This window comes from Labrus bergylta, chromosome 8, assembly GCF_963930695.1.
Source record: "Labrus bergylta chromosome 8, fLabBer1.1, whole genome shotgun sequence".
Classification (NCBI taxonomy): Eukaryota; Metazoa; Chordata; class Actinopteri; order Labriformes; family Labridae; genus Labrus; species Labrus bergylta.
This window is the reverse complement of record NC_089202.1, coordinates 2,099,292-2,122,500: the sequence shown is the minus strand read 5'-3', so window position 1 is coordinate 2,122,500 and position 23,209 is coordinate 2,099,292. Positions and strand designations below refer to the sequence as shown.

Genomic DNA, 23,209 nt, shown 5'->3' with positions numbered 1-23,209 from the left:
TCTCAAATGTTTTTTCTTATACTCTGTGTTTAAATACATGTGTGCTTCCCTTCATATGTCAACACACTGAACATGTGTGTGTCTAGAAAAGTCTTCAGATAAGCAAAGATAATATATATCAAATTTGATGTATAACCACTAATATATATCTGCAACGATAATAATTCATTAAGTTAATTTCTTTCTTGATCTAATGGTTGTACCTTCATCACATGTGCAGTATGTTCATACTGGGCTTTCATGAAGTCAGAGGGAAAGAGAAAATATTGAAAAAGAAAAAAAAATGCTGATTTTACAATTACTCAGAGACAATTAAGATGTAATGCTGTAAGGGTTTAATGTTTGCATAAGAAATTGGTCATTTTTGCTCCAATTTCACACTAAATGAATTTTATTATAAGTGCTTTCCTTTTCCAATGAACAGTTTTAATGTCCAACTACTTATAATCGGCCGAGAACATCATTGGTGGAGAACAGGAATACCTCGCTGGGACAGTTTGTGTCGATGCAAAATGATGAAACATACACTTCAGCGAAAAAATATCACCTGCCAGCTTCTAATTTAAAAAAGATTCAAATCTCAATTTAAACATATTAGACAAATGCACTTGAACCTCTCATTAATGACATGCCAATACTTAATTATGAAAAGGACCTTCCTTTCATAATGCCCAAAATAAAATCATTTACTAGAGGATTGCTATTTCTTTTTATTGCAGTAACATATTATTTCCGTTTAACTGAAGAGCCACTCGGTATAATCCAGTTGTAGCTGATTTTAAGCCGATATCCTGGCAGTACACTCAGCTGCCGTTAAATCACAGTCCATCAGCTTTTCACAACACTTGAAGAATCTGGCACATGAGGCTGTGTCCTTTATCAAAACATTGAGTAGTTTTTTTTAAGATCAGCTCAAGTGCTTCTCTGATTATATTAGTATGTTCTTACCAGTAAGAAGGCTTTTCCATCAGGGGTCTGCACAGAGAAGTGGAAGGTGCTCATTGAGTTGGAAATACTCAACAACCTGGCTGCTACAGTCCTCTCCAAGAAGAGAGATCTATCAGAGAGAGAGAGAGAGAGAGAGAGAGAGAGAGAGAGAATGTTATTTACAAATGTAGTCTTTAAAGATGATATCAACTCTCCGTCATCACATAACCATTCATGTGATCACAGTAGAACAGAATGGAAGTATTGATTGATTTTGGGAAGATGACCTGGTCTACATGTTTTTCCTGCAAACCAAACATCAGGATGAAAGTTGTAGAAAAAAAAGATTTGACTCTTTATGTCTGAGTGAGGACCCAGAGCTTATTTTGAAAATAAAATAAGTAGCTCAAAGTAAAAGTCAAATAATGCTGCAGTAGTTAGGTGAAAATATAAACCATTAAATACAGTGAGAGATGAGGATATATATTAAGGGCTGGAATCACCAGAGGCCACAGCATACCATATCATCACCATACTTGAGTCACAATGCTATATTATTGTGATTTGAAACATTTTGCAATATATGCTGAGAATTGTAATTTCACTTTTTTAACTGCGTATTATGTGCACAAAATGTAACTAAATCAAGAAGTGTTATGTCAAATAAGAAAACATTCTCAGTTGATCCATCTCACCCTGTGAAAGGCTGCATGCACCTCACCATCTGAACTGTTAGTATTTCAGTCTGATCGAACTTGAACGTGAATTTAAAAAACAATGCAACGTGTTCAAAATGAATTGTGCAACCCCTTCAGCAATATAATAAAAATATTGGGGCGCAGTGGCAGGGCGCGCGTCCCATGTGTTTAGACTCTCGTCTCGAGCGGTAGGCCCGGGTTCGCTTCCACCCGTGGCCCCTTTCCGCATGTCATTCCCCGCTCTCTCTCCCTGGTTTCCAACTCTATCCACTGTCCTCTCTCTGTATTAAAGGCATGAAAAGCCCAAAAATAATATCTTAAAAAAAATATATAATAAAAATATCGATACTTAGCTGCCATGAGACGATATAATATTGCCCCACACAATCCTGATACTATGATGTATCAATTTTTTCCCCACCTTCTTCTATATGTGGAATGTGTGTATATACTGTGGGAGATGTGGCTATTAAATTGTTACATTTAATTATTATAAAAAAAAGCCTGAACAGCAAAATCCAATCAGTGGTGTGTCAGATATAGTGAGCGATACAAATGAACTACAACTGCTTTATAGACCCTGAACTTCTTTCACTGTGAGGGGGAAAAACAACAACACAAGTTCAACTCTAATGACTGTGTGTGTGGTGTCTCTCTTTCATCTCGTGTTTAGAACAGGCACCCGCTATTTATTCTGCGATGAAAGGATGTGCATCAACAGCTGGAGTTTACAAATTGTCACCACTAGCAGCTCGCATCAACAACCTGCCTGTTAAGCGAAGCTTCTGGCTCTCTGTCTCCAACAGCGGGCTCCACCACCACCTGTGTGATGTACAGTTTCAGAGTCTCTGCAGGAGACAACAGACAGAAAGTGTTTATATGTAAACAATGCTTCAAAATATCTGATTATTCATGAAGAAAATAAAGAGCTATTGTATACTTGGGGCGACAGCTTCTCCCAGAACTGAAGAGCAGCTCCTGCAGGAGACGAGCTTGAGGCGGCGGCAGGTTTTCTGCACACAACAAAAGGTTAAAAAAGAAAGAAAAGGAAATCATTCACAGCATGCACCCACTGGTAACGTAGCTGTTTAAAACTGCAATCAATAGCTACTACACTATAACCAGATGAACGGCAGGCAGATCATCATTTGTTCTGCTGCTCTTTCTACCTGCCTCTCTTTCAATCTCTCAGGTTCAGACAGGCAGAGAGCCTCTCGTGCAGATAATGAGTAATAGACGAGGATGGAGAGTTTGACTTTACTGATTCAGCCGTCTGAGCCGTGTGTGTGTGTGTGTGTGTGTGTGTGTGTGTGTGTGTGTGTGTGTGTGTGTGTGTGTGTGTGTGTGTGTGTGTGTGTGTATGATGTGACTATGAATCCAATTTTTGCCTTAAATTGAAAAAGTCTGGAATATGAAGAGTTGATTTCACAACCTACTTCCTCACAGCCACCAACTACTAACATCTGTATTACTGTTTTTATTCTTAACATATAATCAAACTCCATAATAGTGATTCTGTCATACAGACTGATTGTTTCTCTTAGGATAAAGAATCAAACTGGTGTTGTCCTGTACACGTGCCCTACCTTTGAATCTTGAGCATCCTCTGATGCGACAGGACTCACTTCCTCAGTGAGAGTCTGTTCACAGCTGCTGTCTCTGGCCAAGAGGAGGAAGGTGTCACCCAATAAACAATCCTCTACTCGGGGCAGCAGCTTCCTAGCAAACGGATCAGGATGGCAACACCAGTCGTCCACGATGGCGTTCCAGTTGCCATTAGGGAGAGGAAGAACTCGCTTGAACACCCTAAAGATGAGGGGGGGCGGGGATAGAAAAGCGATTACACTTTTTCTTCCTATCATTGTTTTGTGATATTTGTGACTTTTCTTTGGACCAGAGGAGATCACCTCATAAAGAGGTTAAAGCGAACATGTTTGCAAACAGCTGTTTCTGAATTCTTCAGAAATGATGAAACAACATTTGTATTTCTTGTAAGTAATGTTATGCAGGTCCGACATTAAACGCCATCATGCAGCTGAAACAAGGTTGATGAGGGACATGAGAGAGACTGATCAAAAGAAAATCATGTTTGGGACTATAAAACCCAAACAGTGAGCTGAAGGACTTGAAGGAAAATGGACTTATTGTAAAATTTATAATTCTAGGAAATGCAGCTTCAATACAATATTCAATGTGTTCATTATAGTGAAGCACTTAGTGTGCAGTGAGTGTAGCTGTACTAAAGAGCATACAGAGGGAACGTTCTGGTGGTTGCATTCAATGATGGCGTTTATATTTCTATGTGCTGCTGAAGAACATATTGTTCTTCAGCACAATGAGGCCTAATGTTATTGAAATTCTAACTTTCAACCTGCTTCAAGCACTTCTCCTGCCCCGTGCACTTTCCTCTGCCATTGTTGAAAGTGAAAAGATGTTTTTGGCAGCTCAGAGCTGGTTATTGCTGAGAAACATAGCCAGGGGCCAAGGGTCTAGGTAATGCATCTACTGCAATTTTCCTCATGTCACAATGCTGACCAGAGAAAGCAACAAGCTTAAGGCAATAAGAACAATAACGCTGTCCAGCTGAGCTGCCTCAGGGTAAGAAAGAATTGTTTTTTAATAGGCAGCACAGACCTTCATCACGCTGACTCAATAACTCTAACCCAGTCAGGGAGACAGTCGTGGACTCTGCTCAAACTCAGTCCATCAATAAACAGCGGAGGAGGGTGTACATAAAAACCCATTTCCACGGATACTCCTTTGTGTTTCTGTTCCTCACCTGTCCTCCAGCAGCCGGCTCATGCAGCTCTGGCAGTAGAAGCAATACGTTTCTTTTGCCCGTAGTGTCTCTAGCACGCTGTTGGAGGCATCTGTAGAAGGCAGAGGGCAAAAGAAAAAAATCTGATTTTGTGAAAGAGTGGTCACCTTGTACTATAGAGCACAAAATCGATAAATACTGGGTGGCAAAGGAGGCCTGCCGAAGTAGTGAACAATCCATCTGATTTTTATTGGATTGACAATAACTGTCCTTGGCTGTTACTTCCTATTTTGCCAGGAGGGACATAAAAAAATCTCAGGAAATGCCAAAAGCTTGTTTGTTGATATTATGCAATGACTCTGGGGCACACTTTTGATGATACGAGATCAAATCAAACGGGAGTATTCTCATGACTCTAATGATCAGTTGCTTTTGAGCCGCTGAGGAACCCAAGAGCAAAATTGACACCTTTACTGTCCCTGATGACCAAGTGACTCAATCCAATTAGTTGAAAATAGACAGCAGGCTCGAAATAGCTACCAAAAATACTTTGTTCTCGTGTTGGCACAGAGGAGGCGAGCAAAGCAGAGGGAGCTTGCACGTGTCTGGATATGCTTCCATAGTTGTCCTCAAGATTACCTTCATCTGCGCTTCTTGTGACACTTATTCGCAGTCTGAAATGTAGCTCGTCTCCACAGGATTCTCCTGCAGGTGTTGGGAGACAGGATCCCTGCTCGAAGGTGACTCCTGCCGGCAATTTCAAGCTCAGCTCGCCCCGGGGAGTCAGGATGTGGAGGGAACAGTCTCCACCAGTCACAACCACGTCTGCAGGACTTTTGGCTACATCTTTCCTGGGGAGCAGAAGCAAAGCAGACACTTTACAAACAGAACATTCAAGGAAATAACCACCAGAAGACATCTGCTCATTTTCTCTACGTTGCTGAGAGATTAGAAGAACAACACCTCTTATTTCTGTATTATGAAACTAGAGACAGAGAACAGCAGGCTTAGCTTAGCACAATGAATGGAAACAGAGGGAAACACCTAGCCAGGTTGTTTTCACTGTGAGGTTGATGGTAACAGAACTCAATAAAATACTGCACGTTGTAACCCCTTCTAAATAGTTGCTGTTGTTTTGTTTTTGTACTAATAAACAACATATCTTGTGTTGATCAATGAGCTGATTAAGGTCGTTTCCAGTCTTTCTGTTAGTCTCAGATAATATATCTGTCTGTAGTATCAGTGTTTTGTTTATGTTATTCTTAGAGAGAGTAAGAATCAGCAGCTGCACTTGAGGAAACATTTCACTAAGAGACTGATTCGTATAAGTGAAGTGTAGATTTTTGAGGTTCCTGTTAATGATGCTTAAATTGTACTGACTTAAAAACAAGCCAATATCCCAAACATGCCAACATCTAATCATACAGATATTGATTCAGGGAGATTTTTCAATGAGTCATGGTCTCAATAAAGTGAATAATGAGCCAGCCTTTAGTGCATCACACAGGGCTGTGTATAAGTTATAGTGTATCATTTAGAAATATATGTTAGTACACGTACATGGATAACATGAAATGTGTCAATCTAATAAAGTTATTAAAGTTGAACTTCACACTACAAGTGCTGCTGGAGCTTTTTTGACCTCTTCAAGCCTTTCACTCTTCATGCACCTTGGTAGTTGGTGAAGTTGTGCCAAAAAACCCTCCTCTGCTTCTCCAGTACACGTACATGCTGGTTTCAATCTCTGTTACTTTAATGATCGGCAGGTTCAAACAGTACCTACACTTCAAAATAAAATAAACTACAGATCTTGAGTCAGATAGCAGGTTAAAAACAAGTATTTACCCACTATCAGGTGCCTAGGAGTTGATTTTTTTGCTACAGCTGTATCAATACAGGTGTTGATATGATTTGCTATTAATATCAATACATATCTTTATCTGTGTTTAAAAATCTGGTATCATGGCAACCTAAATCCTGCCAATCAAAAATGTATTCGTCAGTATAGCGTTCTTAGTGGAGAGACCACTATATGAGACCCCAACAGTATATACTGTTGTAATGTTCTCTGGAGAGCTGGGCCGACTAAAGTAATAAAAAAAACTTTGTTAAATAATATTGCTCCATTAAAAATACCCCCTGTACCTCCGGCTGAGTGCTGCTGTCTCAGCTAAAGGAAGTACTGAATTATGACTGACTAGCTGAGAGAAGCACAGTTTTCACTGGAAACAACCTGGATGCAGGCTAAGCACTCTCTCTGGTCAGACTACTTTTTTATTGGATTTTCTCATGGCATTGGAGACAGTGTGGTTGAAATCTGAGGGGATGGTGGTTTCTATTTTTATCTCTTTCTTGAATAAATTCTTAACTGAAGTTTGTCTGACCTTCACAATACTCAAAGCCCTGTATTAGTTGTACAGCAGATAAAGTAAGAATCAGATTTCTTCCCCAATGCTGCTTCACTGTAAAGTGTTTAGAGGAGAGAAGAGAGGCGCAGAGCTCATTTTGCCAAATGTCATGTCTCATTAACTCCATCTAGTGACGATGCAGGAGTACTACATCCACTTCCAACTAGCAGAGGCTCCCTTATCAAACATGCTCTAGCTCTGTACTACACACATATTAAAATTAACATGTGATAACGACATGAGACACTTTAAATTCATATCAAACTCAGGCTGCATTGATCAGCCTGTTCCAGCAGAAATCTCCGCTCAATGAAACAGGACAACAATATGCAATGAAGCGATGTAACAAGGGACAAACAAAAAAGACATATCAACACCAATTCATAAAAGCAATATCACACAACAACAAAAAATCTATTACAAACACAATTCCTGCTTTTAAGCTTTGATTATAAATGAGTACCAGAGACTAAAGCTACCATAGATTTATTCTATTTTAAAATTCACAGAAGTAGGCTACATTTAAAGGGCTTCACATACAGTTTTTTTTACTAAGCCTATAGTGGGTTATTTAACACATTACTGTGGTATATTCAGTAAAATGTATAGCCAACATACTGACAACATAACTGAAACTTTTTCTCTAAGGTTTATGGGAAATCTGATCCGCTGAAAACCATATTTGGAGTTACAAGCTTCTTATAGTTTTGCCAATAAATCGGATAAATTGCTGTTTTGTTTGTAGCGGTAATTGTGGGCAATTGACTCTGTACCCACATAAATAATGTGTGGTTGAGAGAAATGGAAAACAAATTCCATTTTGGGATGAAGATGTAGAGGGACAGAGGAAGTGTGTTTGAAAACATGGAGGTAAGCAGAATAATAATAGGCCTACCTCAATGTTTTCATTTTTTCTTTCAATTAATATTATCCACATATGAAACTAGTAGCCTATGTGCTTTTACTGATTTTTTTTTAAGAATTCGTATTTCCTTCCAATGAAATAGTTTTAACATATTACTAAAATAAAAACAATATTTCTATGGTGTGAAGACAGAAAGAGCCTTTGAGGATCACGATGAGCAGAATGTGTTAGCAGAGTGTGTTGTTCCTCTCCTAACAACCAGAGAGGACATATACGTCCGTCAGGTTAGTCTTTACATGTTTGTGTTAAATGTCGAACAGCTGTGACACACAGGACTAAAGCACCTTAATTCAAACTACAGTAAACTTTGTTTACAGCTTCTTTATAATGGAAAATGTAATGTCGCTTCACATTCATTAGGCTAGGAAGCTAATGCTTTTAGCCAACCTGGCTTTTCTTTTCTCCTTGTCGATAATTCAATTCGCAACAATAGATAGATCATTCTAATATTAGAATAATTCTACGTATGTGAAACTGCTTAATTAAATATCTAAATAATTACCCGACAATAAGTAGTCCACTCTGAAGCCTTTTTCTCAGCTCTAAGAAAACTCCAGCTCCATGTGTTTTGACTGGCATCTTCAAATCTGACATTTAGACAGGCTTACAGTTAAATCACGCTTATCGACTTAAATGTTGCTCAATGACTCTGGATAGAAACATAGCATCCAAAGGAAAACAAACAAAAGCACATCTATTAGTTTTAGGAGATTGAGATTCTGATTTTTGTCTGCAGCGTGATGTTAGGGTCGGTCTAACTTGCCTCAAAGTAAGACAAGAGTATCCGGTCATAAATTTCAAAATAAAATATTATCAACAATCATGAGATTATTCTATGTTTTATTTCATAATATGCAAATAGAATGATTTTAATGATTAACAGTGTTATGCTTTGATTGTAATATGCAGGGTTTTTTTTGTTGCATTTTGATAGATCTGTTTTCATAGTGAGTGACAGAACAAGAGAGATCCCATTTTGAATTACAGAATACAGGCCTTTATTAATAAGAACAGTCTTAAATAATACATAGTATTTGTACCCTTTATGGATATGCACCATGTACGCAAAAATAGGATATTACAACTGCAAGAAATATATTTTGCCACAAGATTATCAAATAATTCAGAGCTCTCAAAGCTGGTTATGTGCTTTAGTTGTGCAAATTGGAAATGGTAAATGGACTTGAGCTTATATAGCGCTTTTCTAGTCTTCCAACTACTCAAAGCGCTTTTACACCACATGTCACACCCACCCATTCACACCCTTTCACACACTGATGGTAGTGATGATTGCTATGTTGTATCATCCATCAGAAGTAACTAATCCCATTCATACACCACTGAAGCAGCGGGAGCAATTCAGGGTTAAGTGTCTTGCCCAAGGACACATCGGACATGTTGCCCAGCTGGAGATTGAACCCTCGACCTTCTGGTTGAGAGGCAACGACTCTACCAACTGAGCCACAGTCGCCCGAAAGAAGCCGAAAGAATTCCTAATGACCCTGATAAACTGGCATTTTGTACACAAAGGAGTTTGGTACCCCATTTGCACATATTTCCTAGTTATTAATCAGGGCATGTTCAGGCTTGGACAGAGTTATTGAATCCAAATCAGGTGAGTAGGCCTACTGCTATTGCCAAAAGGGTTTTAGTACCGAAAGTAAAGACTAAGTTTTAAATAATAATAATAATAATAAAAATAAAAATAATAGTAATAAAAATAATAATAATATTAATAATAGTACAAATTACATAGCATTTATAATGATGATAACATTCGTAATAATACATGTTATTTGTTATACACTTTATGTTAACAAAAACTAATGTGAAAAGGATTTGACTAGTTGCCTTTCTAATTTATTTTGAAGAAAAACATAACTCTATCTGAGTTGTTTTGCTCTACATCCGGGTAACTTTACAGAGTCGAGTGGCGGAAGACGTCAATGCGGAAGACGTGAGCAGTTGGACGCTGCTGGTTGGACGTGCCGCTAATCTGCAGTGCAGTCTGGGAGCTGTCAATCGACTTGCTTTGTATCTCTGGCATTGGAAACTACTGACGCGCTCATTAATGTTTATGTACACCCAGCAGGACAATACTGAGAGGTAGGGAATATGTAATGAATATTTATTTATTGTTTGCTTCTGGAGCTCTTGTAAAGAGACGTGACTTGTAAGAACGGGTTACATCCGGGGCCCTGCACCTCCATCATATTAATAACCTACTAACGTTAGCTAGCCTGCTACTCATGTTATTGACTCAGCCTTTTTTACCTGGTGAACCCGGCACATGGTTGAATGACATTGGTGGCCTATGTCCTACACCGGTAAGCTTTAATTTAAGCTTTGAGTTTTAATGTTTTAAGTGTCATGTCTCTACCGTTAGCTGACATCATCTCACCTAGCTAGAGACAGGTAGCTGTTAGCTAAAACGTAAGCCTTATTGTTCCTCTCTCAAACACAATATATAACTTTTATTACTCTTTATGACTATTCATCAACTAAAGGTGAGTTTATAATTATTTTCTTAATATGTGTCTTTCATACAAAAGGCTAAAATGTAAAGGTAACTTTAGGCGTACCTGTTCTACCGTTTCTGTTTTGTTGACACTGTGTGTCTTCAGCCAGCAGCAAAACTGACATCTGTTAAAAGTTTACCTCACAAAATCATTTTATCTTTAAGAATTAATAATAAAACAACTGCCTCATTAAAAGTGAATTTCTGAGAAGTTTTCAAACATTGTCAAGAACATCCATCATTTTATCCATCATTGCACTATGGTCACTTTATTTATCTAATTCTTACCTTTATAGTTATATTGTATATGTTAGTTCTGTTGTTCCATTATTTACCATGCACCTTATTAACTTATCATTTAGTATTTAGTATTTAGCCTACTTGCACATAGCTCTGTATATATATATATTTATTTATTTCTCGTTTACTACACATAGTTCTGTCAACATCTGTTTACATCTGTTAGTCCGATCACTGTCCACTTATATCTACTCTTTTATATTTTGTATTTTAAGTTAAGTTTAAGCTTTAAGTTGTATTTAAATTGACATTTTATATTTTAGGTTTAAAATGTTTCGTCTACCTGCACTGTTGTTAATTTACTGCTCTGTGTGCCTTTGAATTGCCCCCCCGGCGACAAATAAAGTTTTTTGAATTTGAAAGAACATGTTAGACTCCATATACTTTTCTGATTATCTGATATAAATACCTTTCAAGGCAGATCATTTGACACAGGTGTGATTAATAACATTGATTAGTAATAGCAGTGAGCCTGATGGCTCATGAAGATGCTTTGCTGGAACAATTACATGGTACTGAGTCACCATTAATCTTATTAGTTCCACCTTATGACAAAGTAAATACCCCCCATGAAAAAATATACTGCTTTGCCAACTGGGTGAATGTCAGATTGTTTCTTGTCATTTCTATTTATTTTCAAGCCCCCTTAAATATATTGTCCAAAAAGCACTTCATATTTTAATATTTGTTGTATTGGTCGACCAATTATCGGCCTGGCTGATATTTGGCCAAGTGCCTGTTGTGTTTTACGGATCACCGTTACAATTAATTAATAATTAAAAAGGGCTTTTTTATCTCATAATGTCCCAAACACGACACACAACACTTGAGTAATAGCACCAACACTGTCTCCGGTTGAGCATTTAAACAAAGTCTTGTGTTTGAGTTTGTAATATTTCAAATACAAAATTTTGACTGAAAGATTTTCATTTTTACTGTAATGCATTGGTTCGAAAAGTCAGTTGTCGGTCTCATAAACTTTTAATATTTGGTATCAGTATCAGCTGTGAAAAACAGTATCAGCAGACCCCTTATTTGTTGGCTTAATATCCTTTTAATTAACTATCACACTATTACACTTGTTATCAGGTAATCAGGACAGATAACATACAGATCATAAGGCCGTCTCTTATTAGGTGTTTCACCTGCTAGAACGTTAACCTGTGTTCAACTACTGCATGTAATATTGTAGCTTGTCAGCTGTAGTTAGGCCTGGGCGATAAAACGACACTCAGTGTTTTCCAGCACTGTGCTTATGATCGTGAAATGTTCCTCTATTCAAGCATATCTGTCATTTTCTGACAATAAAGAATTATTAAACATAGTTAACCATCTGGTTACTTCAACTTACACTCAAGAGCAAAAATAAGCCTTTAAATGGGAAAGAAAATGTGATTTGACATTATGATAATTATTGTTATCGACTGATATTACATTTTTTATAATCGTGATATCATTTTTAGTCACCTAGCCCAGCCCTATCTCTAGTGATGCTGTGTGTCATAGACTAAACATTTCTGCACACTAACTAGATCCAATTTCATATTGATGATGTTAGGAAGGCTATGTGATGTAAAACACCAAACAGAGTTATCTCTCTCCTGTTCAACAGACACAGAAATCTGTTGCCTGAAATGCCATTCATCTGAAATACATGTTTTCCTGAAGGACTGCATTGTCGGCGGTACAGGAGATGCATTGTCTGATTCAATGCATGATGCTGAGTCCTCTCATTCTCTAAACTTTGCAGATTTTCTTATAACAAGATGCCTCTATGATATAGTAAGCTGGCTGTCTTTCTTCATTTCAAAACATTCATACAAACATACACTATAACGGCTGCTCAATGCTCATGTCAAACTTTACTCCTCCTGATTAGATAGATAGATATACTTTATTGTCTGTCCCAACAGAGACAGAAATTCTCCTTTGACAAGACAATGGCTTTTGTCATTAACAGCTCCATCTTAAACACTCCTTAATGTGTGCATTGTTTCTTTACAGTCAAGGATAAAGGTTATTTAACTTGCACTTATAATTTTTATAATTTTTATATATTTGTTTTATTTTTATCTTAGTTTTCTCACAGTCTAAGTCAGGGGTTTGATTCCCAGCTCATAGTGTCCTATGGCAAGACACTGAACCCCCAAAAAATGCTCCCACTGCTATGCCAGTGGCCTGTAATTGTGTGTGAATTGAATAGTACTGATGGACAGTTTTGCATTATACATAGAAGTCACTTCCATCAGTGTGTGAATGTGGTGTATTAGACTAGCTTTTAGTTGTCACAAGACCTGGAACGTGTTATACAAGTTCAAGTGTATCCATTCACCAAGTCCATTTCCTTTTTTGTCTTTATTGCAGGAGTGATGTACCTATGTGTGCCTGGTGTTTTACATTAGCATACTAACCACCCAGGAGAATGAATGCAGAGGAAGTGGAGCTGCTCAGTGACTCCAAGTACAGGAACTATGTGGCAGCAGTGGACAAAGCCCTCAAGAACTTTGAGTACTCCAGTGAGTGGGCAGACCTCATCTCTGCACTGGGGAAACTCAACAAGGTATGGATCAAAGTGATGATCACTGTTATTTTCTTCAATATCCAGATCATGAATATTTTACATGGTAACTCCTGGGTTACTCAGCATGAACTAAACATGCCATAGTCAGATTGATACAACGTGTTCTGCATCTAGATGTGTTTTGACTGGAGAGCATTTTAGTTGATAGTAAAAATTTGAGAGGCCAGCATAGAAGACCAGTAACTCTAATGGGATAAGGTGTTGCTATCCAAAGTTGATTTATTTGAATTGTTAAGTTGCTCCATCACACAGAGAGAAACCGTGAGTGATCTGAACAAGAGGCTAATGATATTGCCATCTTGCCACTTTTTTCAAAGTTTAATCTCTGAACTGTTAGTCGGTAATTCCCCTGGCCTACAGAGTGGTTGTTTGTTTAACATTCTACCTTAATCTGTGTGGCTTTTAGGAAGGGGCACACATTCATTACTTAAACTTAAGGGGTGTCTTCCATTTACACAAGGCAGTAAACAGCATCAAACGACGTTAATGCTGCACTAAATGCTTTTTTTTCTCAATAATATTGCGCTGTAATCTTCAGTCTTACAGCACTAATACCTCATGTCTATGTCATACTATTCTTTACATCCTAATTCAGGTTTTGCAGAACAATGCAAAGTACCAAGTGGTTCCTAAGAAGCTGACGATAGGCAAACGGCTGGCCCAATGCCTCCATCCCGCCCTGCCCAGCGGGGTCCACCGCAAGGCCTTGGAGACCTATGAGATCATCTTCAAGATCATTGGTCCCAAGAGGCTGGCCAAAGACCTCTTTCTTTACAGGTAATCGTGTTTTACACCTTCCAGTGGCTGAATGTAGGCTGAGCAGAAAGCTTTCTGCTAGTATCAGATCTTGACAACTCTCATATCTTTTTCAACGCTGCAGCTCTGGGCTCTTCCCTTTACTCTCCAATGCTGCCATGTCTGTGAAGCCTGTGCTGCTGGGGCTCTATGAGACATACTACTTACCCCTGGGAAAGACTCTGAAACCAGGCCTGCAGGGGCTCCTGACTGGGGTCCTGCCTGGTCTAGAGGAGGGCTCAGAGTATTACGACAGGTGAGCCAAAGCAATGGAAAGAAAAACACTTGGAAAGATTAATAAAGTGCACATGTTGGTGAAAGCCATTAGAAGAAATCAGTTTATGGCATAAAGTAGGAGGGAATTGATTTTAGATTGAATGAATGATACATGAGATATATGAGTCATGACAAACTAATGTTAAAAAAACCAAAGACAGGGTGGAAGACTTCTGTCTTTTGTTGAGTCATAGTGAGTTATTCTCTTCAGACATGTTGATGGTTTATATAAGAAATTAAGACATTTTCTTTAGTTTATTATTTGATCTTAGTATTGTGCTAGGCCGACTAACCAGATGATTCTGCTATGTGAGAGCACATGATTGATCAATCAATCAATTGGTCATCAATCAAAGCAATATTTGTAAAACAGTTCAAAATTGGTTGTAGAACTTGTTAGGAAATAGTTTTACAATGTTCACTCTCACAGGCACTAGAGGGCGTTGCAGTCACACCTTCTGTGGTACAATTGGCAGAGGGGGAAACAACATCATAGGAGCTCTCATGGCTAACCTCTCAATTGGGAAAGCAAAAAATGGCTGATGACATTAATCAGCTGCATGAAGATCCCAGACAGATATTACCGATTCTAATATGAATATCACCTGTGCTTTTGCTGACATTGCAGCATAATTTTTGCAGTTAAAAAGGCTAATTTATAGTGGATAACATGTATACTATTCTTTATGTATTATGCTGTAGTTTAAGAACTTATATTTCAGGATTGTTGTAGTTAACATTTTTCTTAGATGCCATGTTTTCATTTTTCACAATTCAAATTTAACAAAGAGGACATTTGAATGTATTAACAGCTTGAAGCTGCTTAAGGATTGTAAAATTTAGCTCACTTGTGAGAATCAGTCGTCTTCTGGAAGGTCGGGGGTTTGATCCTCAGCTCCTCCAGTCACATGTCCGATGTGTCCACTTAACCCCAAGTTGCTCCTGCTGCTTTGTCGGTAGTGTATGAATGTGTATGAATTGGATTAGTTTCTTGTGATAATCACTACATATTAGCCTCTGTCATCAGTGTGTGAATGGGGGTGAATGGGTAGGTGTGACCTGTGGTGTAAAAGTGCTTTGCGTAGTCAGAAGACTAGAAAAGTGTTATACAAGCTCAAGTCCAGTTACCATTTAAAATATCTCCTGTCTTATCAGCCTTGATCACCATAGTGTCCCATCTGCTCCAAATGAGATTGAGATATGACGTTCATAATGAGGTATAATGAATAGGCACTGGGTTGAAAACCTGTTCATGTATTGGTAACTGCAAATGAAAGCTGATAAAGATCTAAATTGTTTAATAAACAGCAGCAAGTGATCTGTTTAAAGCATTGCATAGATTGAGCATTACTTAATGATATATATATATATATGACCCTCTGTCTCCCCCATGTTCTCTATCTTTCTCTCTCTCTCGCTCTCTCACTTTCTCCCTCTCTTTTATCTGTCTTTCATTCTGTCTTTCTATCTCTTTTTGTCTTTTCCTTTCATATTTTTCTGTTAAATGATGTTACATTTGGGAAAGAAAACTCAGAAACAGAATTTACCGGTAGTCCAAAGTGAAATATAACCCTTGCATCACTGTTTGTTGCTAATGTTGTCACAGGTCAATTAGCGAGCAGTTTTACTGTGTCCTCTCTGTTTCCATAGGACCAACACCCTGTTAGAGAAGGTGGCTGCAGCAGTGGAGCAGTCTGCCTTCTACAGTGCCTTGTGGGGCAGCATCCTGACCAGCCCTGCTGTGCGTCTCCCTGGGGTGTCTTTTGTTCTGCTGCACCTCAATCGCAAGCTCTCCATGGAGGACCAGCTCTATGTCATAGGCAGTGACATTGAACTCATGGTATAAGACAGCACACTGAAATACAAACACTCCATGCCGTCATTTTGTTGTCAGCATTATCACATATATTGTGCTTTGATCAGCAGTCTATCAGATCAAAGGGATACTTGACCTGTTGAAACATGGATCTGTATTGACATTGGGTCATATATGTAATAGAAATGTGAAATACATTTTGAAGTTGGTACCTTCTTGGCCGAGAAAAGGCAGAAAGTGTCTTTTTGGCTCATCCCAGAATGCACAGCACCGCAGACCACTCCCACTAAGGTCCTCTATTTACAGACATATTTACTTCAACACGTAAGGCCGTGTGATTGGTCTGTAGCTTCAGTGATTGAAAATATGAGGAACTAGCGTTGTAGTTTCACCCTGCTAACCGCAACAGCTTCCAGTGACGCAATATGACAATTCTTGCGTCACTGGAAGCTCCTTTTCAGACTTAGAAATACAAAGATTTCACATCTCAGGGGAAAATGAGGGCGGAATGCACGACCATTCAAAAATACCACCAGGTTTCTAATAATACAAAGATTAATGCAAATGAGTGAAGTATCCCTTTAAATATTTAAACATCAGTGACATTAAAATAGAATCAACTAGCATGTCTTAATTCTTTAGATTGTTTGCACATTGCAGGTTTAACTTTAAATACTGTCTTGATTTGAATGGGTTAATAGTGTTAAGTTGTCTTATTCTTATGTTCTACATTTTCTTAAATACATTGACTTGTTAAATAGAGGTGTGCCTCTGCTCTCACCAGGTGGAGGCGGTCAGTACCTCAGTCCAGGACTCCAGTGTGTTGGTGCAGAGGAGCACCCTGGACCTGATCCTCTTCTGCTTCCCGTTCCATATGAGCCAGGTATTAAAAGCTGTTCGCCTGAGGCCTGGCTGAAAGGCATTGAATGCAGCATGACAACGATGTGTGTGTTATGTCCAACAATACGGTACATGGAGCATGGGTGTAACATATGATGAAGGACTGATGGAGGAGGATAATTGCTTTCTAAGCATTCTGCATCTTCAGGTTGAGTGTCAGCTTCAATGTTTGCATGTTGTATGGAGTTTTGCCAATTGATGATATAGTAGTTAATGCAGGGTTTGCAGGGTAAGGGATACAAATTGATAAGAAAATAATTTATAAAAGACAGATTTGTATACAGACTAATAAAAGAAAAGAACTGCTATGTAAAATAGAATATGAGCAGAGTAATGGCCGCTTGGATGAACATCTGAATATGCGTCATTGACATTGGTTGTATGTTTTTGTGTTTGTGTGGTGACCAGTGTTGGGACTAACCCGTTATTAAGTAACGCGTTACTGTGATGCCACTACTATTTGTGGTTACTAGTAACAAATTAGTTACTTTCCAGATTCTGGACCAATAAGACTGGGACACTGCTCTTATCTGACCTCTGCACTGTATGTGTGTTTGTTTGTGATTGCATGTATTAATGAGTATATAAATGAGAAAGAACCAATCGTTACTGTTCTGTTGTGTTCAGGCGACCCGCCCTGACATGATCCGGATCCTATCAGCCGCTTTGCATGTGGTTTTAAGACGAGACATGTCCCTCAACCGCAGACTCTACGCCTGGCTGCTTGGTATGAGACACACACACACACACACACACACACACACACACACACACACACACACACACACACACACACACACACACACACACACACACACACACACACACACACACAGGCACTGAGATTCAGACCCAGCAGGATTTCCTCTAATTAAAGAATTTAAAAAATCAGGAAGTCAGAATTTTACCAACTGCTTCCTCTGTTTTGTATATTTTGTGATTTGAATAGTTATAAGGGAATTGTAACTATTCAATTGTATGTCCATTTTTTCCTTCTGTGGAAGACACCAGTATCTGTTGTGGTCATTGTCTTTATTTATTTTTCTCTTCTTTGCAACTCTCTGTGGATGAACATGATGGTAAGTGTCTGCATGGCTAACAACTGTCACTGAAGCTTACTCTTCTCTTCAAAACAACTCAGAATATAGACGGCATTAGATCATTGTATATCTCTCTAGGAAAGCAAAAGGAGCAGATAACCTTAAAAACAAAACCAGAATCAGAGTGGGGAGAGAAGAATAAGGAGAAGGGGATTAACTTTTTTCCAGGATGTACACCTGAGATGTTTTTATTTGATTGTAATTGTATGTCTTTGTTTTCTGAAGGCTTTGATAACAACGGGGTGATGACAGGACCTCGGAGCACTCGTCAGAGCAACCCAGAGGAGCATGCTAGCCAATATTTCAACACCTTCTCTAAAGACATGCTTGTTCAGGTGAGCTCTTAAGTGAATGAAAAAAGTTTAAAGTAACACATGAAAAATGTTTTGTGTAAGCATGTGTAATATTAGATTCTAAAAAAATACCAAATCAGATGTTTCATTACAGCCAAGGAATATTGTTATGGGGAAATGTGTGTGTGTGTGTTTGTTGAAATCTGCTATACAATATTACTCCTCCTCACATCTCCCTCATCCTCCCTGGGGTTTGCATATATGTTCCGTACTGTGTTCTCCTATTCCTGTAGGCCTGTCCCTTTGAAGATAGCTCCCACTTCTCCTAAGGATCGTTACACACACACTCACACTCACACACACTGACACACCATCAAACACACACAGTTGGGTTTTCTGTATTTTCACGCTGAAAACAGCCTTTACCCTCCTGGCATGTGTGCCCTGGTACTCCAGGGGTTGGAACACAGGGCACAAAGAGCGACCAGGAGGGGAAGTTTTGTTTTTTAGTGTATTTATTTATTTCATTTTTTTGTGTATCGCTCTACCATCTGCTCTGAGGTAGCTATTGGAGCTCCATCCTTTGGGAGAAGGTTTATTCTACAGAGACTGTCTGTTTCTGGCTCCAGTCATTATGTGGCAGACGAAGCGTGAAACACATACAAAAACAAAAAAAATCAAAAGGGTTTGAAACCAAATTCTTTAAAAAAAAAAAAAGCCTAAAAAAACAACAACTGTGTCCTCCCTCCACTGTGTCTAAAGTGACTTTGGAGTTTAGAAGTATTTTGATCTCTGCTGTTATTAGATTATTTGTCTGTGTATGTGTGTTTGTCCTTCTTTAGGCAATGGTGGGGATACTGCAGGGTAAGGCCCGAGGTGGAGAAGAAGAAAGCATACTCATGCATGACCTTAAGCCATTTCGCATCCTTATTAGTCTGCTGGACAAACCGGAGTTGGGTAAGCAGTCTTTCTATGCATTAACACATATACAGTCAGTTACTGTTGTAAATGGTTAAATAAGGATGTTTAACATACAAGCAGCCTATTACACACACTATATGAAATAAATCCTCAGTTCATAACATCTCATATCCGGCTTTTCAGGTCCAGCAATCCTCGAGGATGTTCTGATTGAGGTGTTTCGAACTCTACACACTCAGTGCAGAACAGAGTTGGACCTCCAGAACCAGAGTCCTTTCAGCAAAGACCACACACACCTCAGCAGGTCAGTCCAGTTCCACAATTGCTCATCAGTGCCTTACAGACATTGGGTACCATATGATAAACTCAAATTAAACCTTATGAGCATAGTTTGGTTGTAGCATCATCAAGAAAGTTATTATCTAACTAATTTGAGTAAAATTTAAACATAACCCGGTAATGTAAAAAAAATATGCACTTTGAAAAAATGGTTGACAGAGGCAATAGAATCTCATTACAAACCCATCATATCATCACACTAATGATTCCTTCTTCCTCAGCAAACTACGTGAGAACAAGAAGACAGCAGAACTGATCAAAACAGCCAACCTCCTCTTTAACTCGTTTGAGCCGTACTACATGTGGGACTACATCGCTCGCTGGTTTGAGGAGTGCTGCAGGTGTGTATGCAAAAACTCCTCAACGCATATACACTCAAATTACTACTTTTTTAAAAAACTTTATTTTATTTGTAAGGGACCATGTGCAATTAAAACATAAATGTAACCATTTAATGCATTTCACCAGAATTAGCCTTAGGCTAATTTACATCTGCAGTCCATTTGCAGGTAACAAATACAACATGTAAGAACATCAAACATCACTCAGCAACAAATACACCATAGTAGTTTCATAGTCAAAGACAAATCAGTCTACAGTAAAGAGTCTAAAGAACAGTGGGTGACATCAGTGGAAACAAATGTTGCTTTGAGGTCACTCAAGTCTTTTTGAGATCATTATTAATTATCCAGAAGGAAAGGAGTGCAAAGCATGCTGCTGCCATGCAGCCTACCTCTTTTTTTGTTGTTGCTATACTTATGCTCAGCTCGTTACAAGTTATTTTCGATCAGCATTACAGCCATGATGGAACAAAGTGGATCCACAGATTTCTGTCATCATCCATAGTCTGCTGACCTAACACCAAAACCCACTTACAAACGTCTCTGTTGCAGGGGGACTGTTAACAGCGGCACACGCGCACCACGGCATGCTGGGAGCTTAGATCTTCCCGAGCTGTCATTGGTAGAGTTCTGTCAGCTTGTGGATTTCCTGCTGGATATTGTTTCATTGGTGAGACTCCTCTCTCTAGTGTCTTTCTGTCTGTCTTTGTATCTTTCATTTTTGGTTGTCTTTTTCTTTCTGTAGAATTTTCCTTTTTGTCTCTTTTGTCACATTTTTTTCTCTACCTTACATTTTCCCTTCCTTACATTATATTCTGCTGTAACTCCACTATCACGTTTCTTTACATTGTATAGTCTTTTCCCTTTTTTCATTCTTTTTCTCTTATAAGATTAGATTATTTTGCTTGTTTTTTAAAAATTTGTCTCCCTTTCTTTCCATTAATATTCAGTCCGTCTTCCTTTTCCACTGTCATCTTCATCTTCATCTGTCATTTCCTTTTCTTCGATTTTTGTCTTCCTTCAAATTTGATACATTGTTCATTCAGCAAAAACTCTTGTCTTTAATTTTTTAACGTACCTCGCTTCCTGTCCCTGCTTGGGACACTTTCATCCCATTCTGTTTCTCACTCCCTCTTGGCTCTCACTCCTTTGTTTTCAATCCTGTGTTTCCTTCAAGCACACCCCATGACAAATCTAAATTTGCCTCCATGTTATCAGATTTGTTGTCCTAAATTATTTTTGAAACCAGTTCTGAGATGCTTCACTCAGGAGGCATGTGTGTGCACCCCGCTCTCCTGTGTCTCCTGTGTGAAATCTCTTTGTAGGTTCAAAAATGACGATTTTGTGTTTTCCTGCCAAAAAAAATGTTTGCATCCTCTTAATAATAGGCTTTTCTACAAAGAATTTCCAATCTGAGCAGCTTGGAAATCCCTCACTCCTTTATTACCCTGTTTGAGGGCTTGTTTGTGCGTGTTTTCGAAGTGAGAGAAAGAGAACCTTGTGTTCTGTAATCTTGTGTGAGAGAAGAGGAAAGTGGATGAGTAGCTGGTATGTCTCTGCGTACCAAGTGTGTTGTGGCCTGTGCTCTGCTTGCTCCTGTCTGTTCAAACTATCTGCTCTTTCTCCTTGAAGCCTACTAGAAGCATGAGGGTAATCTGCCAGGTAAAGTACTGCTCTTTCCTGCTTTTTCACCTCACGCTGCTTCACTGAGGCTATAATAACATTTCTGCAACATCCTGCAAACATCCCCCAGGCCATCTGTGTTCCTCCTCTGCTTTGAGTGATCATTTCAGAATGAATGACTAAATGTCGTATTTTAATACATTAATGATCCAGCTGAAGAAGTGAGATTGTTTATTACAGAGTTTATTATACGTGGTGAAAACGTACCCTGGCTGTTTGGTGTGGATCTTGTGAAAATGAAATCTCTGCCCAGTGTGTATTTGTTTGCTGTTAAGCTTGCATGCATGCAGTTATATGCTAATGCATTGCTCACATATTTTTAAGAAATATGACTGTTGTAATTGACTCCATGCTATAATGCTCATTTTATCTTTCAGTTGTTCATTTTTCTACCTTTTTTTGATTCATAAAAATGTGTTTCTTCTTGAAGTCAAAATATTTGCATAAAATACAAAAACAAAAAAATCCACCACATGAAAATCAACACTAAAGGTGCAAGATGTCATAAAACCAAATATAAGGAAAATGAGGTTGTGTAAAGTAACGGTAATAAGTTCAATTTATTTATTGTTGAATTGAACATCTTGCAGTAGAACTTGATCAAAGTATAAATAGTAAATCGTTTGGGGGAAAAAGGGATGAATATATATATATCTATATATAAGATATATAAAACATAAAACCCCTTAAACTTATCATGACATTCATGTCATTTTGAGGTGTTAGCTTTTTCGCTTTTCCAACCGCAGGCTAATTAAAATGGGATTATTCTAGAGGGTGTTTTGTATTTAATTAAAATAAAATAAACTGTATTACATAACTTATTATAACTATATTACATTAATTAAAGTTTACCACCAGACATACATACACCAGAAAAGTATCAAGTCTTCATTCTATTCTTATACTGTCTTAGATCAATTTATGGCAGGAAGGAAGGGAAGGTTAGTCCACACTGACACCTGTTTTTCCTAACGTCTCCAGGAGACCTACATAGAGATCCAAACAGAGCATCTCCCTCAACTGCTGCTGCGTATGGTGGCAGCACTGACCTGTCACCTGCAGACTCTGGGCCTCGGAGAACTTACCCACTGCCTTCGTCTCTGCTCAAAGATCCTCAGTAAAGTACAGCCTCCACTGGTTTCTCCTCTGGCCCTCCCATCAGTACCCGGGGCTCAGGGCCTGGCAACCTCCACTGGCAACCTCTCAAACTCAGCAAGAGATAAGAGCAGAGAAAAGGAAGACAAGCGGGTAAGGAAAACTGTCAAATGATGAAAAATCATCAAACATACAGTATTAAAGGGAGATCATTATGGCTATCAGAAGAGGTATTCATTCATTTCCTGCCACATCTTGACTTGATAACTTTAAATATGTTAAGATCAGAGGGTCAGTTGACTTAAATTGTCAGTAAAAAAATAAAACCATTCACTTCCAAAAAAAACAAAGTGATGCAAATCACTTTTTACTTTGAAAAACAGCCAGCCATCATTCTGTGCTTTCTCTGATCCTTTAAAACACATTTGATAAAAGCATAGACCTTGAAATTTCCACAGTTAAAGCAAATCCCAGTTTGACCCACTTCCCCTATAAGTTACTGCCCAAAACTCCATCAGTGCACTCTCTGATG

General features: G+C 38.5%; 2 protein-coding genes across 5 annotated transcripts in view; one reads left to right on the top strand and one right to left on the bottom strand.

Annotated features, from left to right (window-relative positions):
* The window catches only part of ube3d (ubiquitin protein ligase E3D), a 22,035-nt gene extending 13,544 nt beyond the window's left edge, over nt 1-8,491 (bottom strand). The window contains exons 1-7 of the mRNA XM_020634682.3: nt 8,219-8,491; nt 5,023-5,234; nt 4,405-4,495; nt 3,212-3,431; nt 2,566-2,638; nt 2,395-2,473; nt 949-1,057 (exon numbers count right to left, since the gene is read on the bottom strand). Coding sequence (XP_020490338.2) covers nt 949-1,057; nt 2,395-2,473; nt 2,566-2,638; nt 3,212-3,431; nt 4,405-4,495; nt 5,023-5,234; nt 8,219-8,310 — 876 coding nt within the window. The 5' untranslated portion in view covers nt 8,311-8,491. The remainder of the gene's footprint in view (nt 1-948; nt 1,058-2,394; nt 2,474-2,565; nt 2,639-3,211; nt 3,432-4,404; nt 4,496-5,022; nt 5,235-8,218) is intronic.
* A 1,195-nt stretch (nt 8,492-9,686) lies between these two features.
* dop1a (DOP1 leucine zipper like protein A) overlaps nt 9,687-23,209 on the top strand; it is a 29,359-nt gene continuing 15,836 nt past the window's right edge. Inside the window, exons 1-14 of one of the 4 annotated variants that reach the window (XM_065958243.1) lie at nt 9,687-9,822; nt 12,899-13,094; nt 13,711-13,892; nt 13,996-14,166; nt 15,837-16,026; nt 16,787-16,885; nt 17,530-17,629; nt 18,255-18,337; nt 19,138-19,252; nt 19,400-19,520; nt 19,777-19,896; nt 20,449-20,566; nt 21,529-21,558; nt 22,564-22,830. In XM_065958243.1, the coding sequence (XP_065814315.1) occupies nt 12,957-13,094; nt 13,711-13,892; nt 13,996-14,166; nt 15,837-16,026; nt 16,787-16,885; nt 17,530-17,629; nt 18,255-18,337; nt 19,138-19,252; nt 19,400-19,520; nt 19,777-19,896; nt 20,449-20,566; nt 21,529-21,558; nt 22,564-22,830 (1,734 nt within the window). In that variant the 5' untranslated portion in view covers nt 9,687-9,822; nt 12,899-12,956. Of the gene's footprint in view, nt 9,823-9,891; nt 10,044-12,898; nt 13,095-13,710; nt 13,893-13,995; nt 14,167-15,836; nt 16,027-16,786; nt 16,886-17,529; nt 17,630-18,227; nt 18,338-19,137; nt 19,253-19,399; nt 19,521-19,776; nt 19,897-20,448; nt 20,567-21,528; nt 21,559-22,563; nt 22,831-23,209 lie in introns of those variants that run through there. The other 3 variants (XM_065958241.1, XM_020633968.3, XM_065958244.1) reach the window with 3 other exon arrangements.